The sequence below is a fragment of the Pantherophis guttatus genome, chromosome 4 (assembly GCF_059756535.1).
Source record: "Pantherophis guttatus breed Tessera chromosome 4, ASM5975653v1, whole genome shotgun sequence".
Lineage (NCBI taxonomy): Eukaryota > Metazoa > Chordata > Lepidosauria > Squamata > Colubridae > Pantherophis > Pantherophis guttatus.
Genome location: NC_142066.1, coordinates 55,754,936 through 55,777,536, shown reverse-complemented (window position 1 = coordinate 55,777,536; position 22,601 = coordinate 55,754,936). Strand labels below are relative to the sequence as shown.

The window sequence follows — 22,601 nt, the reverse complement described above, 5'->3', positions numbered from 1 at the left end:
GCGGAAAGTGTGTAAATCCAGGATCCTCCGTATCTCCGGGGGGAGCTCGTTCCAAAGGGCAGGTGCCCCCACAGAGAAGGCTCTTCCCCTGGGGGCCGCCAGTCGACACTGTTTGACCGACGGCACCCTGAGGAGCCCCTCTCTGTGGGAGCGTACTGGCCGGTGAGAGGCTACCGGTGGCAGAAGGCAGTCTAGTAGGTACCCAGGTCCTAAGCCATGGAGTGCTCTAAAGGTGGTAACCAATACCTTGAAGCGCACCTGGAAGACCACCGGGAGCCAGTGCAGCTCGCGCAGGAGAGATGTTACATGGGAGCGCCATGTCGCTCCCATAACCACCCACGCGGCCGCATTCTGGACCAGTTGGAGCCTCCGGGTGTATGTAAGAAGAAACACAAAATTTGATTAAATATGCCAAGATTGAGTTTTGAAGTATGAAGAAGAGAGAGGGTTAGAAACAAATAGATGTTGAATAAAATTACAAAACAAAGATTTGTAAAATAAATATTTTATATATTGAATTGCAAAATAGTATGTGAAGAAAGGATAGAGAGAGATAGAGATAGAGAGGAATGAGAAAATTGGGCTGGCTTGAAATAGATGAGTTCCTAAAGCACAGAGTAGCCAGCAACATAATATTTGATTAAATAAAGTTTCCCAGTTATTTAATTTGTATTCCATCAACATGGATCAACCATTTGTGATTAATGGGTTCTAATGTGATCAGTGACTAGTGGGCTAGTAGAAAGATTAGCCTTTGGAACTTATTATAAAGCTTAGGAAAGTTCATAAAAGTATAATGGTTCATCAAGTAAATGGTTTCATGTTATTCACAATTCTGAAGCTTAATGTTAAGCTTGATAAAACCTCAGTTTGATTTCTACTTGCTTAGAAGCTCTCAGACATTCGGTTGAATACTAAAGCAATGACATACAAAGTTGATTGCTTCTGTCTTTGTTGGGGTTGCAAATTTCCTTTTTTACCCAGAGTACTGCAAAACCATTGTCTTTTCTCCCCAGATGTTTCAGCAAAATTTATTGTCTATGTACCTGACAGCTCTGCCCTGTGAATTCCTGGCTTTTGCACAACTCTCCATTGGCATATTTAAATGTAAATCTAAAAATGAAAAAGTATCCAGTGTCAGAGCAAAATAATACATGTAAAAGCCATTTAGTGTCACAAGTTGAATCAATATCGCACCAGCTGAAGTTTTTTTTTTTAAAAGGCAATTTTGTATTGAAAGCATTTCCAGTATTATACTTCTGTAACAGTGTTTGCAATAAATCTGCAGTAAAACTTGGTCCGGGTTTCGTTTTGGAGATTTTAATTTTGTTTATAGGAATTAAAAGGCTGTTTTCTCATTTATAAGGTTCAACAGTCATTCCTAGTCCTTGACTTAGCAGCAGGGCAATATATGCTTTGGGTGTAGGATGCTGTAGATATACTGTAGGATGAGTCATTAGTTGCTCACTTTTTTTTTTCTTTCAAGTTACATTTAAATACCAGCAGGAATTGCAAAAGGCTGTGTATGAAAGCGTGGGTGCAGAGGAAGCACTAAACTCTATTGAGAACTGGCCTGTAGCATTTGCTGCAAGGCTGTGCATGCTGCATTTTAAAGTTCAGATATCTAATCATCTCTGGTGATTCATCCTGTCTGGCTCGGTGGCTTGCCAAGTTCCATGAGGATCTTTATACAGCATATTTGCAACTGTGGAGTCATAGGACACATTTAGCTGAGGATTAACTTCTTTGGGCACCTCTTAAGATGGGCTGGCTTCTCTGTAGTGGTTTCTTGAATGGTCTCGGCCTCCCAGTGGCACATAAAGTATTTTTCTCATTAATATGATCAAAGAATCCTGACAACAGCTTCAGCATTTTTTAAATAGTTCTTTTTAAACACATTTTCTTCACTTACTTCAAAACTGAATTCAAAAGGAAAAAAATTTCACTTGTCTTAAAACACTTTCTGGAGTGTTTAGATCTTGGGTTAACTAGATTACCAATTCAGTGATTGGGCAGTTTGCTTTAAAAGGTTTCTGGAAGATTTTGTTTTAAATCTGCTTTGCTAGCATGGTTGTCTACATAAGCAAAGACACAGTAGACAGAATCTAAGCAATTCTGTAGAACACTTAAGGCTGATACAAAATAGTTGGGAATCAAAGCACATATGTGTAGAATTAAGATATAGAATGTCTTTAAGCAATGTCGAAAATAACAGAAAGTCAAGCGGGTTAGAGCTAATCTCATTCAGGAGGAGTGGGGGGTTCCAAAGGACAGAAGCAACAACAGAAAAGGATTTTCTCCTGGACCCCGCCAGCTGGAATACCCGCCAGCTGAAAAACCAATGGGGCCTGCAGCATTCTTTCTCTGCCTTTAAGGTGATAATCTACACCTTGAATTGTACCCAGAAGTAAACTGGCAGCCAGTGCAACTCACAGAACAGTCGTGTTAAATGGGCCGCTCTTGGAACCCCAAGAACTGCCCATGCCGTTGCATTCTGCACCAGGTATAGCTTGTAAAGGCTCTTCAAGAGTCGCTCCATGTAGAGCGCATTGCAATAGTCCAACCACGAGATGACTAGGCTTGAATGAGTGAGCACAAGGACTCCTAATGCAGGAGTGGCCACAATTGATGCACAACATGAAGTTGTGCAAAGGCTCTCTTGCCATGACTGCCACCTGCTCTTTGAGCAGAAGTCAGGAGTCCAAGAGTCAAGTTGGATCCAACTGGAGTAGTGCCACTCCATCCAGCATTAAATATGTCAAAATCCTGGATTTTGGGGGGTCCATGCGTTCAAAGTCATTTGGTCTTGCCAAAGGTTCAGCTGAAGCCTGTTGTGCCCCATACAGGCCATCAAAGTCTCCAGGCATTGCAAGAGGGCAGTAACAGCATTTGTCTCACCAGGGCCAAGTGCATACTGCAGATACCTCAACCCATATGCTGGGTGATCACAAGGATGAGCATATTTCATTGTAATTGTCTATACATTTTCTATGTCTATAAGCATTTTATTCGTAAATCACAGGTATGGTGGAATCTCCAGCTAGAGGGAGGAGTTAAGAGTGGAGCCAAGTTTAGAGTCCTTCCATTGCAGGAAGTGGCACTAGGCCTGGCCTTCCCCAGAATCCTTGAAGCCTTATCTGATCTTTCCCTTTCCCTAAGTCCGTCTGGTCAGGTACTTGCATTATAGGTGAGGTGACTAAGCTATGCTTCTCTTGAGACTTTTCATGAGTGGTTTGGGTTACTTGTGTCTGACACAGGCAACATTGAATAAATGGGTTCATAAATTTATATTTGTAGTATTGAAGGATTTATCTTTTTCCATTGCTGTAAGAATAGCATAAAGAATCCATTAGCATTGTCCAGTTACAGTTTCAATATACACAAGTATTACAATTCAAAACAATATTTGAAAATATGGAATATCATCACAATCAAATTAATATACCTAATTATTTCTTCCCAGAATATAACAACTTGGGGATATTGCAAAAATGTACTGTTTAATCATACTAGATTGGCACACATTTTTAACATTAGCAGCTGTAAGTAGACTTCCTAAAACTTAAGCATGAAAGGAGACTTGGAAGGTAAATTGTGGTTGTATTTTCATATAAAAGATTTAGGCGTGTAAAATTGTAACCAATTTGCTGTTATTTTTGACGCTGTTGAAAGACATTTTATTCCTTAATTCTAAGTATGCATATCCTGATTCCTAATTATTTTAGATCAATATTTAAGAAGTGAAAGGTACTATATGTACCATTTATTATTTTTAAGATACTAATGGGATGATCCGCTAGGATTTTTTATTTTTTTTATTTTTTTTGAGATTAAAAAAGGCACTTACAATCTGCTTGTGTTATAACTTTTTCACCTTAAAAAATTAGTACAAAAATAAAATAATGCCCTTTGGAAAAATGAACGGAAATGCATATTGCAGAAGTTGTGTTTTTAAAGTTTAAGGTAGTTTAAGAATCTAAATACATAATACTTTAGAGAAGGATTCATATAGTATGATGCAACATAGTGTACGGTATATGACACTGCCATGGACTACATTTGGACTGATCTAAACAGCTTTATGGTAGACCTTTGAGGTATTTCAGAAACAGAATGGATCCAGCAAGGCTGCTTATTCCTGATACAGGCAAATATTCTGTCTTCAGTTTGGGATAATTAGAAAGGCACGATGGAGAGTGTCATCCATTATACTTTTGTAGCATATTTGTGATTGGGATTATAGTAATGGCAAGCAAACTTGAAGCGTATGTTTCTCTCAAGGAATGAAGATAATGCTTATAGAGAGGACTTCAAAAGGTTCAAATGATTCATAAAACCAAGAGGAACCTGCAGGTACCAACTTTGGGTCTGTGGAAATCAAGAAAGCCCACCATTTGTGACTCTTCCATAAACAAATTCAGTTAAAAATTATTTTTTCCTTCCTATGTTGCTTCAGGAAAATGAGCATTGCTTGCCTAATTGAAGCAAATCCCTTGAGATCATGAGCCTAACGGGAGACAATATCGCAAATTAGTTTTGCTTTTGAGATGCAACATCCTCTTGTTCTTTAAGAAGGAAATGTAACAGCAAGGTGTGACTGAAAATTGTGGCTTCTGAAATGTTAAAAAGGCTTTCTAAGCAGCCAGCTGAAGCTGGAGAAGAGAGAAGTCACTTAACCTACTGAGAGAGCATTGTTTGTGTGGGATCCCGGACGTGGGTGTTCTTTACAAGAAAAGGGTTGGCAGCTGAAACAGGCAGAAGCAAGCCCTCAGCCAAGGGTGCAGCTACTATATGCAAAGTCAAACCTGCTCAAGCAAATGCAAAAAAGGAGACTAAGAGTAGTGTCCATAAAATAATAAGTTTAACAAAGTCAATGTGATAGCAAAGATAGGAAAGCACATAGGTGCTATTTTTCCTTTGGTGGCTTTCTGCTAAAGGATAGAGATGGGAGGGCGGGGTGTTTTTTGCCAAGGATCTTCTGTGATCTGGGTCTGAAGTGAGCTATCTGAATATTTGCTTTACCTGCTGCTGTGTTTTGCACTGCATTGTGCAACAAACCATTTTGACCAATTTTTAATAATGGGAAATGTAACTTTAGAGGAGACCTATCAAAATATGAAAAGTTCCTAGGTAGAAAAGATAAGATAGGATCTTAATTAGAAAGGACTTCTTTAGTTCCAAAGAGGAAGGTGAGAATTATAAATTCCTTGATTAAATTGAGTTATATAGGGCTTCCCTGCTGATGAGTTAAGGGTTAGTGGTTTGCCATTGCTTGCTTTCTAGGGCACAGCTAAGGCAGGACTAAGGCAGGACTAGAATTCACAATCTCCCAATTTCTAGCTTGGTGCCTTTAATTACTACACCAGATTGGTTCTTCTCATATGCTTAGATTAATTCAGCAGTATTTTCTTCTGCAAATGGAATATGTGCTCGTTGCCTGCAATTCTCAGACCAATAATAAACAATTGATTTCATATCTTTTAATGATAGGCCCTTCCCTCTGCGTGGGCAGCTGTATTTACAGAAGGAGGACCACATAAAATATGGGAGTGCTTGGAAAAGACTCAAGATTTATATGTAGTGTGTAACATCTATTTAAAAACAAAACAGCTTTATGGAAAATAGCCTAAAACAAATAGAAGCGTTTTTGTTGGGGGGGGGACATTCATGGAAGAAAATAGAGGGGAAATGAAGCATATATGCTAAACCTGTGATGGCGAACATATGGCACACATGCCCGAAGTGGCACGCAGAGTCATGTCATGTGGCACGTGCTGCATCGCCCATTTCTCTTCTGGGTTTCTGGCGCACATGTGCGCACAATGATAAGCTAGCCTTCACACGTGTGGCAGTGCTGAAAACTTTACTTTACTTTACTTTATTCAAATTTCTATACCGCCCTTCTCCTTTCGGACTCAGGGCGGTGAACAGCCAAGATAAAAACATCTATACAAAACATCACAGTTAAAAAATAAAGTTAAAATAATTTATAAATTTGGGCCATAATTTAAAACTTGTCAATTAAAATCAATATTAAAATTTTAAAACTAACCCTAAAATCAAGACAGAGCTGGTCTTCCAGTTTGCAGCATGCGCGCTGACCAGCTGATCGTTGCGTGCACATGTGCGCCACAAACCAGAAGACCAACTGGCCGGTGTACATGTGCGTGCTGGAAACTGGAAGTTCATTTCCCAGCATGCGCATGCCCCCGGGGCAGCTCCTCTTCTAGGTTGTGGCCCTGAGTAGCATGCGCAATGCGCATGTACACTCCCTCCCTTTTCAGCACTTGATGCAGAAAAGGTTTGCCGTCACTGTGCTAGGCAAACCCCTTAAATGAGTTTCAGATGCAGCCCCACCCTTCCTGGCTAGCCAATATTTCTAGAGATCTCGTTACACTTCTTTCAAATACAGGAAACAATTTCTCATCTACCTCGCCTAGGTGGCAGGAAACTTTACCTTGCATGTCTCACCCCAGCAGAGTTTAAAGTCCAAGGTTTCTGGCTTCCAGAAAGTTTCAAGATGCCATGATCAAAGGAGAAGCAAAGTTGCTTTCTTGGCTTCTAGCCTTGCAAAACAGAAAGAGGATCCTTTCCATACAAAGATTCTGGAGCCTGAGCACTTAGGCAGGCCCATTTAGCTGTAGTTGAATCTTAAAAAGCCATGTCCTCCTAGTTCATTATTTTATAATATGTATAAGTAAAAAAGAGATTGGATTCTTATACTAAAACAATTTTTAACATTCCTTTTTAATTGTCACAAATATTTCCTAATTACTTAAAAAAAAAGATTCCACCAAAAAAAAAAAAGAGAAATATTGAAACTCAAATGTTTGTGTTTGTGTGTGTTTGTGAATATCAAATAGTATAAAAATGTATACATTGAAATTTAGTCTTATTTCCAGTTACTTTTAATCTCTTTTGAAAGGGACTCTGTTATGGGCATGATACTACTGAAAAGTTGCTCTCCTTGTTTTGGTTTAATGCACCTCTGTAAAAATATAAAGACAAATTCATTTGGCTCTGAATACCTTGTACTTGGCAACAAATTGAATGCCAATTACATAATACTCTAAAAAATGATAATTAAATAAGCATTTATAGCAAGGAATTCTAATTAGTGGACTGCAGAAATTTAGATTGTACGTTCCAATTTTGATTCCTAATTTCCTAACTTTTTCCTATTGTTAGATAAATGCATGTTTCACATTACTCAATAAAACTGCTATACACATACATATTTTATGTACAACTGATTTATTTGAATATAAAATGGCTAAAACAGTGCAAAAGAGAGATACAAGATTTTTAGTGAAATGGTTTTTCCTTTTTTGGGGGGTAAACATAAAAAAAGAAAATGAAAAGTCAGCCCAGTCAATATAAAAATGATGCTTCCATTTTGGTAGAGGCAGAATAGAAAATCTAGTAATGTCTCGCAGTGTCAGCACAATCTGCTTTCTCTAAGAAAGAGAGACTCTGAAGACCAGCCAACGCTGAGCCATTTCTGACTACAGCAGCTGCTTAACAGCCAATTTCATTCAAGAGTCGTTCTAAGCTGTAAACCTAATTCTTGGGTGGGAGTGAAATCATATTCTCCCCCTTATAATGTGGTTAGAACTCTGTTTTTTTTTTTTTTTTAGGTTATTTAATTGTACCATGATTATTTATTTGTGGAGTCATTTGGTTGCTGTACTTTAAATTGCCCAGAATCTTTTTGACTGCAGTGGTTATAATTCATTGTTTTTTTAAAAAAATCTGCACCTTTGTTGTCCTGCTAGCCCCTATGTTCTGCAAAAACATCTTACCTGAACTGTTTGACTCCACTGCTAGGTTTGTATGATGTAGAATCTGTAGTGGCTCAAGAATTCATGCTACAATGACAACAGTGGACCAAATCCAGGTTTCTTGAGACATACAGATGATCACACTTTAGATTTGTTTTTTTGTCTCATAGACATTGTACCATGATCTGAGGATGGAGACATTACCATCAGTCTTTTGTTACAATCAGATCACTCTCTGGTTGTTCTTCAGTCTGCTGGTACTTTTTCTCCCCCTGTTCCCCAGAAGGAGATTGCCTGACTTTAACTACTGGACTCTGATAGGTTTTAGAGGGTGCTCGGGTTTTTTCCTGAAGTGGGCACGTGATGAGCATCTTAGAAGGGTTTGCCTCTTAGAATCTTTCTTGTTCCCAGGCAACTCTCTAATTGAGAGAGAGGTGACTTTGATCCCAAGTGACTCTCTAATTTTCTGAGATGCTCTGGAAAATTAAATAACGAAAGCTTAGAGCACTGTTGGAGCAAGTAGTAAAATGAATTTGACTAATAATATGTAAAAAGCTATATTAGGGATTGCAATTGGCTCTTTTTAAAATATTCTGTTCTCTGCTCGGAGAGATTAGTACCAGGAATATCTACAGGGCCATTGTGAAGAATATTCAATCACTTGGATTCTTTTGGAGTTGTACTCTGACTGGGTTGGTGCAGTTGAGGCAACTTTGGCATAATCTTGCTTCTGTGGAAATGAATAGGATTCTTGGATCTGTTAACTTTCCACTGTTAGATTCATACCCTTCCTATTTGGTTAAGATCTCCAGAGAGATGATAAAAGTTGGAACCATGTGGCGGTGAACTCATCCTAGAGTAGTGGTTCCCCATGCCTTTACAAGAAACAATATCTTCTTAAGAAACTATCACTGGACCCAAGAGTTTGTGTCAACATATGCCCAGTTTTCAGCCTTTTATTTCTGAGAGAAATCGATGAAAAGGTTATCATGCTGCAGCTTCAGATGCCCAGGAGAAAATGGATTATTTGGATCCTTTCAGTCAAGTTACAGCCAAAGCATAGAGCTGGCATTGGTATGGCTGAGAATGGGAAACTTCACAGGTGGCTTTTCTTGATCTCTCACCTACCTTTAATACCATCATTCATGGTATCCTTCGTCATTGACAATAAGGATTGGGAATGAGAGGTATGGCATTGTAGTGATTTGATTTTCCCTGTGGCAGTTCTAAATAGTACTGATAGAGAGTTGAGATTGAGCCGAAAGTCCCAGATCTGTTGAGTGCCTCAGGACTTGTAAAGGAATGTGTGAATGAACTTGGAGGAATAAGAGAGGGAGAAGCCCACTATCACTTAGCTGTCAAAGAAAGAAATTTAGTGAAGATATACCCTAATTGATATAGTTAAAAGTGGGTGGGTTGAGAGGAGTTATCCTAGCCAGGCAGGGAAAGAATGTCAAGTGGGGAACAAGCCTTGCATCTTTGTGCAGCTGCAAGAGGCATAAGCCTGACACCCCCCCCCCTAAATTCTTATCCCAAGAGAAGGCAAAGAGTTTGGGAACTTTATTGTATAAAGGTAGAACACAATAAAGTGGCTGACTTGGACCTTTCACGAGTGGATCTTGTTGCTTGCTTGTTGAAGCTCCTGTGTGTGGTTATTGTATGGGTCAGGTATAATTGGTATGCTGATTATATAACTCAGTATCATGTGCATCTTAAGTTTCGGACCACCAACATATATCATAAAAGACTTGAATCAATGTTTGGAGATTATAGGGCAATGGATAGGGGAAACAGATTGAAGCTCAATCCTAGGAAGACAAAGTAATATGGATATGGATATGGACTTCCAGTTCTGGGAACTTTGCATCTCTAATTCTAAATAAGGTTACATTTCCCCAGATGAAACTGATACACAATTTGAAGGTCTTCCTGGACTCCTGTTCAAAACTCACAGATTCATCTTGTACACCAATTGCCTCTGTTCCTGGATTGGGAAGCTCTTCTCATCGTCCCTTACGCTTTGATTAGCACAATTGCAAGCCTGCTGTCCTTTAAATATGGCTTAGCTCTTTCCCAAGGTTCGGGATTGGGCTATTTATGGTCTCTTAGATGTTCTTATGTCTGCTGCACGAACAACCATCTTCCCATTGCTCGATAATTGTTCTTTCTGTGGTTTTCAGTTTATACGCTGTCTATTTTTGAGAAATTGGGCAACTTTAGAATTATGAATGATAAACACGGACATTATAAGTACATTTTCAATAAGGATGCAAAATATAGGTGTATGTGAGGTTGTGTCTTTAAAGACTTTTATTCTCAAAGTAATATACAATGTAAGTATAGTTTATCAAATAAAAAAGGATTATTTTATGTTATCCTTATTTTAAAAAAGGAAAGAAAACATTTGTGATAATTGCAGGATGTTTGCAATTGCAGAGGAGAAGTTCTATAACTTCTCACTAATTGTGCTTACACTGCTCTGGGATCTTTTTGGATGAAGCTTGGGATACAATTGATTTAAATAATAAACTGAATACTTTCTTCTCTTCATAAAGCATAAACCAGTCTCATTTTGGGGATCACTGTAGCTCTGCCAAGGATATACTACAATATTTTGTAACAATTCCTAGATTTTTCTTAACCAGAAATCATGTATTTTGGGGGGGATTTTAAAGGGTGTTGTAAAAGATTATTTGGGTTTTCTAACTAGCCACTTAAATATTATGTTTTGTTTTCTGCTACAAGATAATAAGTTTTCTTCAAGAAAAAGCACTTTTCATTGTCCAATATAGAAAGAATAAACATCAATACCCACAAGCTTTATCAGAACAAATGCTTAAAAATGGACATCTAATGGTTCTTTTCTTGGGCTTTGTCTTTTAGTAACATACCAAAAATAAGAGATGGCAGTAATGGAAATAGCTTGCCAGGACAATACAGATCCAGCTATTGGATCTCCAAAGGATCTCCTAAAGGGCAAAGGGCCAGAAGAAGTAATGAGTGAAAAGAAAAGCAGTGTTTGCAAAGTAGAGGAGTCAGACAAAAAGATATTCCATGAATCATGGAAGATCCTGAATGATGTGATTGCTAAAGGAACTGCCAAGGAAGACAGCGGACAAGGGAGCTTAGCCTCAATATCCATCATTGCCCAGGCAGAATGTAAGTGGAAAACGATATATTAATGAAAGAAGGAGAAGCTAAAGTTGTGTGTGTGAGAGAGAGAGAGCGGGGGGAGGGGGGGACTTTGAAAATGTAAGTGACATAGAGTAAATACTTAGAATAAAATTACAATAAACCCTTGACTTAACAGACTGCTGGGGACAGAAGGATCTGCTATATCTGAATGTTCATGAAATGTTGAAAGAGAATGTATATATGTGTTATACCATTATATACAAACATAAATTGTTGTTATGTAACAACTAATGTCAAATGCATGCATAACATGGCATTACGTGTTAAAATGCTGAACAGATCTCACATCTGAAGTCCACTATACTAAGATCTGATAAACTGTCATTATATGTGATTTTGATATTTCTTGCTTCATTATGGCACATTTGAACTTCTTTTTCTTTTAACTTTCTTCAGGTGAGATAAGCCAGGAGTTCAGTCCCACTTATTCAGAGAGGCCTTTTATTGCTCACACAAAGCGATATAGGTAAGTTCTCCTTCCTAAAATGCAAAACCACAACACCCTCTTCTGCTCCTTATCCCTCTTGCATAAAAAGAGGAGGATCCTTTGAATCACCATGTTGGAAATAGTATTCCACATCCATATCAACATTGGGGGCCCGGAGGAGCATCCAAATAGTCAAGGGCAGTCAATCTTCAACCATATCTTGATGACTGCCATCTTGCCTGCTTTCATTCATGCACCCAATTCAGCAGAGGTCATTGTATTCCTCTTAATTTCACTTTTTATCATAGACTGGTATCCAAACCATTGTGCTAGAATTAGCAAGTTTCATACTTCAAAATTTTCTACATTACATGACAGAAATTTTTATTTAAAATGCTTATCTTTGAAATTGTTCTTTGGAGATTGTCAAGACTTGGCAAGTATATATTCTTGGTAAGACACATTGTATAGCATTGCAGATGTAGCATGATTTATGTAAGGTCTTAGTTGCTCTGGGATAATTACAGAGTGGTCTTGCAGATTTTCAGCAAGAGTGGAGTGCCAAGGCTAAATTTCATAAGCAACATTCAAGTAAATTATTCTGTGATTGTAAAAGTTTAGAATGAATGTTTTAAAAGAAGGAAAGATGAAGAAAGAATCAATATTATGTATGAAAGGGAGCCATTGCATGACTCTTTCTTAGGTTTTGTGCTTTGAAAAAATAATATATTTTGATTGTGACATGAAACAATAATGCCAGCAGAATAAAATGTTTCTAGGACAGCCCCCCCACCCAGTGGTGAAATGTAAAATTTGTTACTACCGGTTCTGTGGGCGTGGCTTGGTGGTGGTGGTAATGTGACTAGGTGGGTGTGGCCTTTTTTTTTTTTAAACTTTTAAAAGCATTTTTTCTCTTTGGTCCTCTTTGGTCGAAGAGGTTGTTTAAAAAATGCTTTTAAAAGGCTCTGACGATCCCAGATGAGTTGTCTGATCGTCAGAGGCTTTTGTTTTCTTTTAAAAGCAATTTTTTTTTTTTGCTTTTAAAAGAAAAAAAAGCCTCTGACGATCAGGTAACTCAGCTGGGATCGTCAGAGCCTTTTAAAAGCTTTTTTTTCTACAACCTCTCCACTGAAGAGGTTGTAAAAAAATGCTTTTAAAATGGCTCTGACGATCCCAGCTGAGCCACGTGATCATCAGAGGCTTTTTAAAAAAACTTTTAAAAGCATTTTTCGGCCGAAGAAAAAATGCTTTTAAAAGTTAAAAAAAAGCCTCTGATGATTGCGTGGCTCAGCTGGGCATGGGGGGTGGACAGGGATTTATTCTACCAGTTCTCCGAATCACCCACCATCATCGCTACCGGATCGGGCGATCCAGTCCGAACCAGGAGCATTTCACTCCTGCCCCCACCCCATGTATTCTGTTTCTTATTATTCACAGTCATTTTCTTTTCTGTTATGTCTAAGTTTGCCTCTTTGCTCTCATCACCCTAAAATATCAGGAAGTCTAACCAGTAAAGTTCATACAATGAATTTTTCAACATTGCTGTGAGCAAATAAATCCGGTGCATGGCATTGCTTTCATTCTCATAAAGCTAAATACTTTAGCTCACTTTTGACATTCATATTAAAATATTGTTGACAAGGAAACAACATCTGATTAAATATGTGTCTATAGTGCTTCAATGTATTATTTAAAAATTATATAATTTTATAGGTATATTTTATTGGAAATTGAAGATGAAGGATATTATAAGATTAAAAAGAGCATTTTCACAAATGTATTCATTCTTTAGTTTGAGAACTTACTTATTATGATTACTCCAAATGTTCTCAAGATCTTAGTGTGTAGCTTTCAGATCTGCTAAATGGCTGTGGTTTTTGTGGATTAAGCTAAAGTATAAAGTAAAGTATATATCAGTAATACTACTTTCTGTCAGCCGGTCTTGCAGCCTTGATCAAATCCCCAATAATGTGGCTCATGCAACTGAAGGAAAAATGGCTCCAGGTTCCTGGAAGGCCTTACATTGCGGCAAATCCCGGAAGAAACAGCGAAAGAGAAAGTCCACCCTTAAAACACCAAAAAGAGCATCCTCCCTAAGTCGAAAGCCAAGGACTCCGGAGCAGGAGAGCTGTGTACCCATACCTGTGCAGGTAGAGCATATTCTACACTGCCTCAAATCATGCTTGAATATCATATTAATGATGGGCATAATGGAACTTAACCTCAGCAGTGCCTGTTTTCTTTCTCAGAGGCACATATGTGTTTGTAGTTGAATTAACAATGTACAAATGAGCAACAGCTCAGATACTATTTTTCACCTTTATAAAAGTGTCCTGTTGCAAATTGTGTTATAAAACAAGATTCTGAACAATTTGGGAAAATTTTAAAATTACAGTCTACATTAGATGACATGTATGATGACAACAGAAAAGAGGACAGAGATCACTAATGATTACTTAGCAGTATGATCTTAGACCATTTTTTTGTAATTTACCATCTCTGAAATATTTAGGACTTTAACTTCCATTGATCTCAGACAATATTGAAATTGAGATCCAGCATACTAAAGTAGATAAATATGCAAATATTTTTATTTATGATACTTTTATTCCACTCTTCTATTTCAAAAGCACTTAAATCTTTTCCCTAATTCAATAAGTTGTTAAATATGGAGATTTGCTTATCATGAAGCATATTCTGTACCCCATTAGTACATCTGATAAGCAACCACCTTGCCTCTAAGTTCTGAAGATAATTCCTAAACTTGTCCAATAAGCAAATCTGTTTGGCTATCACATGATGACAATGCCCAGGAAGCCTTAGCAAATTAGGCCCAAACCAGCAATTTTCCACCTTCCTTCTTCAGATTTAGAAGAGTTTCAAAGATATTTCTTGGTTGCTTTTTGATAATGATAGAGCATTGCTTAAGCCCAATGCAGGAAGGGTGTCTTACAAAAAAAGTGTTCTAGTGTTGATCAAACAGAGCTTACAATTACAAAAGCCAACCAGAAATTGTGGAAATAATAATAATAATAATAATAATAATAATAATAATAATAATAATAATAATAATAAAAAATAGAGTGGATTACATATTCATAATTCTAGATACAAGTAGTCCTTGACTTACGGGACTGAAATTTCCATTGTAAATTGTTGCAGTTGTGACCCCGATGTGAGTTTATTATCATTTTTACAGTAGTCATTAAGTGAATCAGTAGTATTCAGTAGTAGTAGTAGTAGTACAGTAGTAGTAGTACAGTAGTCATCAAGTGTATGGTCATTAAGTTAATCTAGTTTCCCCAGTGGGCATTTTTGCTAGAAATCGATAAAAACAGTCACAATCATGTCACTGCAGAACACTGCAAATGGTGGTAAAGAACTAAGAGCCCAAACTGTGATCAATTGGTACAACAGTCATAAATGCAAATACAGGTTATAAGTTACTTTTTCCAAAGCCATTGTAATATTGAATAATAATTAACATTATTAAAGGAATGATGGTGAGTCCAGGGTTATCTGTAATATTGATTCAAATTTATTTATAGATAAATTCCATGTAAAATAATTCCTCTGAAATGTTAGAAATTCATGTCCCTGGTTCCCAGTTTTAGTTATTTTGCTTTTAACTAATTGGAAACTGACAATAGAGAAAATAGTTTTCCTAATTATTGGTGGGGTTTAGAGTGCAATCCTATTGGTTAGCTTTCCTGGGTAGCTAACTAGTTCATTTTTCTTCCAGGAAGATGACTCTCATTTGGGCACCCTCTTCAATATCACTTCATGGCATTCAGAACTATGTAAAGATATCGGTTCTGATTTCAGTTCCTTTGAGAAACCAAGCCAAGTTTTATCTACTAGCAAGTTACACATGATAAAGAACCAAGCAAAGCTAGAGTTACACAAGTTGATCAGCCCTGCTCAGTGCTTGAGTCATGTTTGGAAATCCTATACACAGGACAATTTGGGCTCTCAATTGGAGATTGTGCATCCCTCTCCTTCAAACAAATTTCCTCCTTATTTGTATGGCCATAGCTATTTGCTTCCTGCTTTGAAACCTGGCCCTCTGAAGACTTATATTTTTGATGATCTTTCAAATGTAGATGATGAATGTTACCTTTCAGACTTGGATCTGACGCCTAGCTTTTCCAAATGTCATCAGTCTGCAAAAAACACTTCGGATACTTTTTCTATGGATGAATTTCTAGTAGATGCATTGAAGGGAAATGTTATTCTTGGAGAACCAAGAAACCTAGCTTGTTTGGCCAAGACTTGGAAAGATGGATCAAGTTCAAAAGTGTGCCTGAAGGAAATCAATGAAAATGAAGGAGTGTTGCTTACAGAGGTGAGCTTTTGAAAACTGTTAACAGGGTACCAACTGCATACTTTTTGATAGATTATGCAAAGTAAAGATAGGGATAATCACCTGGAGCCATATTCCTATAAACAGTTTGGTTAAAGACAAAACATACAATTAAAAGTATTACATGACAGGATATTTGAATTAAAATATTTGAACCTGCATGGGGCCAGGGGCATGGGTCTTTATATTAAGTGGGAAAAGTACTAAAAATCTGGCATAGAAAGAAAATATGAGACTGCATTTTCCTCTCCAATGGGCTAGCTTTCTAAAGCAAATGAGCTTTTAACAAACAGATTCAATTGTCTATTTCTTATGTTTTGTGCTGGTATAACAAAGGAATGACTATTATGATCGTTGAGTGAAAGTTCATTTTAATGAACTTCATTTATTGAAAATAACTTGAAAGATCATTTTAATGAACTTTTAAGTTATTTTCAATAAATGAATTCATATGGGAGGTAGTAGGGTCCTCCTTTGAATATTTTATCCATCCCATCCTTAATAAAACTTCCAGTGTTGGAGCATTCACAACTTCTGAGACAAGTTGTTTCACTGATTAATTGTTTTATCTGTCAGGAAATTTTTCCTCAGTTCCAAGTTGCCTCTCTCCTTGATCAGCTTATACCCATTGCTTCTTGCCTTGCCCTCCAGTGCTTTGGAGAATAGCTTGACTCCCTCTTCTTTGTGGCAGCCCCTGAGATATTGGAACACTGCTATCTTGTTTCCCCTAGTCCTTCTTTTCATTAAACTAGACATACCCAGTTCCTGCAACCATTCTTCATATGTTTTAGCCTCCAGTCCCCTAATCATCTTTGTTGCTCTTCTCTGCACTCTATTCTAGAGTCTCAACATCTTTTTTACATCACAGCAACCAAAACTGGATGCAGTATTCCAAGTGTGGCCTTACCAAGGCATTATAAAGTGGTATTAACACTTCACGTGATATTGATTCTATCCCTCTGTCAATGCAGCCTAGAACTGTGTTGGCTTTTTTGGCAGCTGCTGCACATTGCTGGCTCATATTTAAATGATTGTCCACTAGGACTCCAAGATCCCTCTCACAGTTACTACTATTTTTTTTTTTTTTAATTTGATTTATATGCCGCCCTTCTCCGGAGACTCAGGGCGGCTTACAATGCGTTAAGCAATAGCCTTCATTCTTTTGTATGTTTTATACAAAGTCAGCTTATTGCCCCCACAAACTGGGTCCTCATTTCACCTACCTTAGAAAGGATGGAAGGCTGAGTCAACCTTGAGCCTTGGAGAGATTCGAACCAGCAGAAATTGCAGGCAGCTGTGTTAATTACAGGGTGCACTAAACCCCTGTACTATCAAGGCTCTATTGAGCAAAGTATTATATACTGTGCATTTTGTTTTTCTTGCCTAAATGTAGAACCTTAATTTTTTCACCATTGAATTTCATTTTGTTAGATAGTGCCCAAAGTTCAAGTCTGTCAAAATCCTTTTGTATCTTAAGCCTATCTTCTGGAATGTTGGCTATTCCTGCCAGCTTGGTGTCATCTGATGAGTTCTCCATCTATCCCCTCGTCCAAATCATTGATGAAGATGTTGAAAAGTATTGGGCTAAAACAGAGCCTTGCAGTACTCCATTGCATACTTCCCTCCATGTAGATGCAGTTCCATTGAGGACTACAGCTTGAGTGTGGTTGGTCAGCCAGTTATGAATTCATCTGGTGGTGATGCTGTCTAACCCACAATTTTCTACTTTATCTAGTAGTAGGTTATGGTCTACTTTATCAAATGCCTTACTGAAGTCCAAGTAAATAATATTGACAGCATTCCTCTGGTCCATTAATTTTGTCCCTTTGTCAAAGAATGCAATAATATTACTCTGGCATGATCTGTTTTTGACAAACCCATGTTGGCTTTTGGTTATTACTTTGTTTGCTTCTAGGTGTTTTCTGATTCGTTGCTTGATTATCTTTTCCAGAATCTTCCCTGGTATTGAGGTCAGGCTGATAGGTCTGTAGTTTCCTGGATCTATTTTTTTTCCTTTTTTGAAGATGGGAACTACATCAGCTCTTTTCCAGTCTTCTGGCAGTTCCCCGGTGCTCCAGGATCTTTGAAAGATATAGTTTGGTGGTTCTGAGATCTCGTCTGCTAGTTCCTTCAGAACCTTGGGGTGTAGTCCATCTGGCCCTGGTGATTTGAACCCGTCTAGGGTAGACAGGTGCTCACTTACCATTTTCTTTCCTATTTTAATTTGTGTTCCTAATCTGTTTTTTATGGTGCTATTTTTGATAGATTGGACTGGTTTTTACCTTTGTGTAAAGACAGATGCAAAAAAAGAGTTAAGTAGTTCTGCTTTCTCCCTGTTGCTTGTCACCTTCTTGCCATTTTCTCCCAGCAATGGACCAATTGTTTCCTTGACTTTTTTCTTGTTTTTAACATGTTGGAAGAAGCTATTTTTGTTATTTTTTTACTTTTGTTGCAAGCCTTTATTCATTGTGAGCCTTCGCTTTCCTCACTTAATCTTTACAGGCTCGGGCTATTTGCTGATATTCTGCCTTTGTTATGTGCTCCTCTTTCCACTTTTTATACTTGTCCTATTTGTCTTTGTAACCCTAACCCTAACCCCCCCCCTTTAATATTGACCCAAATGCATTCAAGATAATTTTCATCATTGTTGTGCTCTATTTCTGTAGAGATATAGTTATTTGCTATATTTAGTGCAGCTCCATCTCCTCTTTTATTTGGTCTATTTCTTTTAAATAATTTAAATCCCTCTAGCTGTATGTTCCATTTGTGGGTTTCATCCTACCAAGTTTCCATAATGGCAACAATATCATATCTGCCCTCATTTACTTGAATTTCTAATTCACCCTGTTTATTCCTCATACTCTGTGCATTGGTGTATAGACATTTGAGTCCCATTTTGATTGACCCTGTGTTTACATCCTACTTGTTCATGTTTGAATATTACCAGAAGAAATTGCTGAGTTGCTCAATTGCTCTTTTAAACCTTAATGTGTTTGCTTTTGATTTACTGTAGTATGATGTGTGAACAAAGTTGCAGTTCTTTATAAACTCATAGTTTATCATTTAGCATATATAAATCCATCCTATTGTGACTTACTCAACAATCCACAGTAGGCACCGTCATTGGTGACTCACACAACATGCCATAATGGCTTCATTTGGTTTTGGTATTGAAATGCAGATGTTGTTTTTAAGGTTTATGTGAGAACTAGAGCATTTTTATTCAACAAACAATGGTTTAATATTTGGCTCCCAATAATAAAGCTGGACATTTGGGTAGATAGACTGGTTCCAGATTCTAGACAGGCAGGAAGAAGTATATCATGACATAGCATTTGTGATTTTTTTTCTCCATGAAATTTATTGCCAATAGAAAAGGAGGTGATCACTAGTTTCAGTAATGTTGGAAAGCATTACATGAATTCATGACAATAACCCTATGAAGCTATAATGTGTGAGTAATATAGCAATAAGAATACCCTTGAGTCCCAGTCGCTATTGTGTATACAGTGAGGAAGACTCTTGTTCTGCTATGTTGTTAAACTTTGTGAACATGATGCGGTAACTTGGTATATTTTTTATGTCATGATGTTTAAAGAGCATTTCCTATGTGCATTTATTTTTTTAAAGTAAATTATTCATAGAAACAGTTAATCGGAAGAGTTTAAAATGTTTCCATATTGGACAAGCATTTATTATAAATTTTTATTGCATGAATCTGCTAATAGAAATCCTAGGTTTCTCACAGATTCAAAGATGGAAGGGATACAGAGAGGATTTCTTCCTGTGGAAGATCTGCTCCTTGTTGCCCTTTAAAATAACTGGGGTGTCTCCTGAATTTATATCACTTTGTCACTCCCTGTTTGCAGATCTCATTTTGTGATGCATCTTTGTTCTCTCTCCAAATTGTGCTGCTTCCTAGGATTATGTAAGCTTCATTTGAAGCAAAAGACAGCTATTGTTCTTTTGTAGGGGCAGGAGAAATAAGCAGGTAACCATCCAACTTTCTCACTGCAGATTCTGGGCATTAAAACTAGAATAGCTACAATTATGTGAGTTGCAGTTAGAGAAAGGGAACACATACTGGATTGGGGAGGGCTAGTCTTTCAAAAAAATTAAACAAAAGCAATTCTGTTCAAAGTAAATTTCTAAGGCTCAAGGATAGAGAAGAATCAATAAACATGTGAACTAATGGCAGGATAATTTGGCTTTAAAAGGCAAGTTCTGAAATGTTTTTTTCTCCTGTTCTTGACAATAATTTTGGCACAGTCAGTTAATTCATCCTCTTTTCAAGGCTCTTTTCCTTTTTTGTTTCCTGGTTGTTAATCTGCAGAAACTTAAAGCAGTCGATTATGAGTACCGAGAAGAGGTTCACTGGACTAAATCTCAAGGTTTGCTCGGCACAGGCTCTTTTGGAGAAGTGTACAAAATGGAGGACAAACAGACCGGCTTTCAGTGCGCAGCCAAAAAGGTACAGTGGTACATTATGCAAATCTGTTGCCTCCAAGGGAGGGAAAGCAGCATCAAAAAGAGGAAATGAAAGTTGCTTCCCTTTTCAGTGGAACTGCTGAAGGCTGGAGCAGTCGCAGCAGTGATGGTTTGCTGAAACTTGTTTGTCACATTCTCAAGGTTAAGCGAGAAGTCGTTGCCATGGTGACACCAAACAGTGGAATCTCCAGCTGGCTGTGGGTGTAACAGGCTGCCAGGGAAGGCTCACTCTTGTGTAGTGGCCAAAATATTGTCCTGTTGAGGCGATCTTAGCTGCTTTCTTGCATGGCAGAAATCATTTGTACAATTTGTAACAGGGTCAGATATTAATAATAATAGAAGTTTCTTTAATCTGATCATTGAATCCTGGCAATTTGTCTTGCTTACTTCTTTTAGAATATAGTTGTAGTCATGGTTTACTCCTCTTCCAATGAAATGGACTTCAGCCACAGCAGCTCTTGATGTAATTAAAGTATTAGTCTTAAAAATACCACCAATCTCTATATTTGAGTACAAAGTAAGGTGTGAGAGCATAAGTCACAACTTTTATGCAGTTTTATTAGACAAAGCTGTAGCTTTAAGCTACTAGCTGGAGCTGATTTGTAGGTGTGTAATCCTTTTTGTAACACATAGTGTGCTTTGGTGGCATCTTCAGCAGCTGTCTAGACTTCCTCCTTGCAATACATCATCCACTTTCTTATGTTTAATGCTGATATTATGTTTAAAACACAAGGGGGAGCTAAGTTAACAAGTTAGGAAGCTCAGATGCCTGAAATTTTCTCTGATTTATCTGTGTGCAGAAATCCTGAGGCTGTTATTTGTAATTCCTTTTTTTCCTCTGCTCTGAATTTCCATTCTTTGTTTCATTCTCTGATCCAACAATTACCAGCAACTAGCATGTTAATGACTAATATTTTCCTTCTCTTTAGCAGCTATTCTCCTTTACAGACTTTTTGTTTTACCAGACTATATATAATTAGCTCTCATTTTAGCTTTTTTCTTGTCTGTAACTAGAAGCAGACTGTATTTTAATGTCTGGGTTGAAAAAACAAGCTGGAAAACAATATTTAGCTTCATTCATACAAAAAACTACTAGGATATGTTTAATTTATTTTTGAATTGAAAGCACAATGTGACGTTAGCTTTCAGATCCCAGCTTGTTTCAATGAGAACATATCACTGTATCAGAATACAATATTGGTTTGTTCTTGCTTGTTTGTCTTATCTGTTCAACAGGCCACAGAGATGTGAGATGAAAGCCATGAGAAAGAAACACTTTTCAATTGAAACTGTTCTTGTTTGCTCTGCCCCCCACAATCCCTTGCTCCTTCTTACTCTTTTTTGGTGCTAGTGGGAGCACCAAATGTCAACTGTCAAACTAAAATGTCAATTGTGTGCCCAAAACAAATAAACTCTGTTGGGAGCTTTGAATTTTCAAAAGTAAAATTTTATTGGATACACCATTTTGGTACTGAAGAATCAAAACCAACTCTGGTTTTCCCAAGCAAATGTTTGCCTTGTTAAACAATAGCTTCCCTTTCTCCCCACTCCGGTTGATCATATTTTCCAATTATGAGATGTCCTTTTGTTATGGGAACAGTCCACCTTCTTTTCAAACACCTGCAGTTGTGACCTTGATGGTTTCCAGGCTCTCATAGTCCGTGTACAAATTTTCAGAACTCCATTCCACTCTTCTCTCCTCCCAGCTCATTGGCAAGTTGAATAGAGATAAGATTTGAAAGGAACAAAGTGGTTCAATCTTGAAACCAATTAAATATATCTTGCTGCCTAAGATGATGGGTAGGATTGCCCCCTTTCATAGGGATGTCGATCAGTTTAGTTTCAGTACTGATGATGGCACATCATTTTCTACTGCAAATTGGGACAGTAAACTATCTTGGAAGAAACATACTATATGGGACTGATAACTATTCTCAATCATTTTATTATTGTGGTTGATTTGCTATTTCTAATTGCTGCTTACTGTTTGTTTGATAAAATGCAATGAAATGGGGCATTATGTGTTTTATGAACTGAGCAATACACGTACTAAACTTGATAAAATACCTGGGCTGACTGTGTCTTTGTTTTTTCACTTGGATTGGTGCTTTTCTCACAAGTACTGTCAACCACTGGAAATAAGCAGGTGGGAAGAGCATTTAATCAATGCAGCTAGCCATATACAAGTACTGTTACTCCACTAGTTCAGGAGAATGGGAATACCCAGAGAGAAATGGTTCACATTGAAGCAGTCACTTCTAAGTACACTGCTTTTCTTTACAACTGAGAAGAAGGGGGGGAAATCAGCATAGGGTTAGTCTAGGAAGAGAAGTAAGCTTGTTTTAAT

The 22,601-nt window shown here is 37.6% G+C and overlaps 1 protein-coding gene across 2 annotated transcripts in view; it reads left to right on the top strand.

The window, feature by feature from the left end:
- Nucleotides 1–22,601, top strand: part of MAP3K14 (mitogen-activated protein kinase kinase kinase 14) — a 56,064-nt gene that overhangs the window by 7,853 nt on the left and 25,610 nt on the right. For both annotated transcript variants that reach the window (XM_034415987.3, XM_087892213.1), the window contains exons 2-6: nt 10,665–10,940; nt 11,373–11,442; nt 13,340–13,553; nt 15,146–15,748; nt 20,100–20,237. In XM_034415987.3, coding sequence (XP_034271878.2) covers nt 10,685–10,940; nt 11,373–11,442; nt 13,340–13,553; nt 15,146–15,748; nt 20,100–20,237 — 1,281 coding nt within the window. In that variant the 5' untranslated portion in view covers nt 10,665–10,684. The remainder of the gene's footprint in view (nt 1–10,664; nt 10,941–11,372; nt 11,443–13,339; nt 13,554–15,145; nt 15,749–20,099; nt 20,238–22,601) is intronic.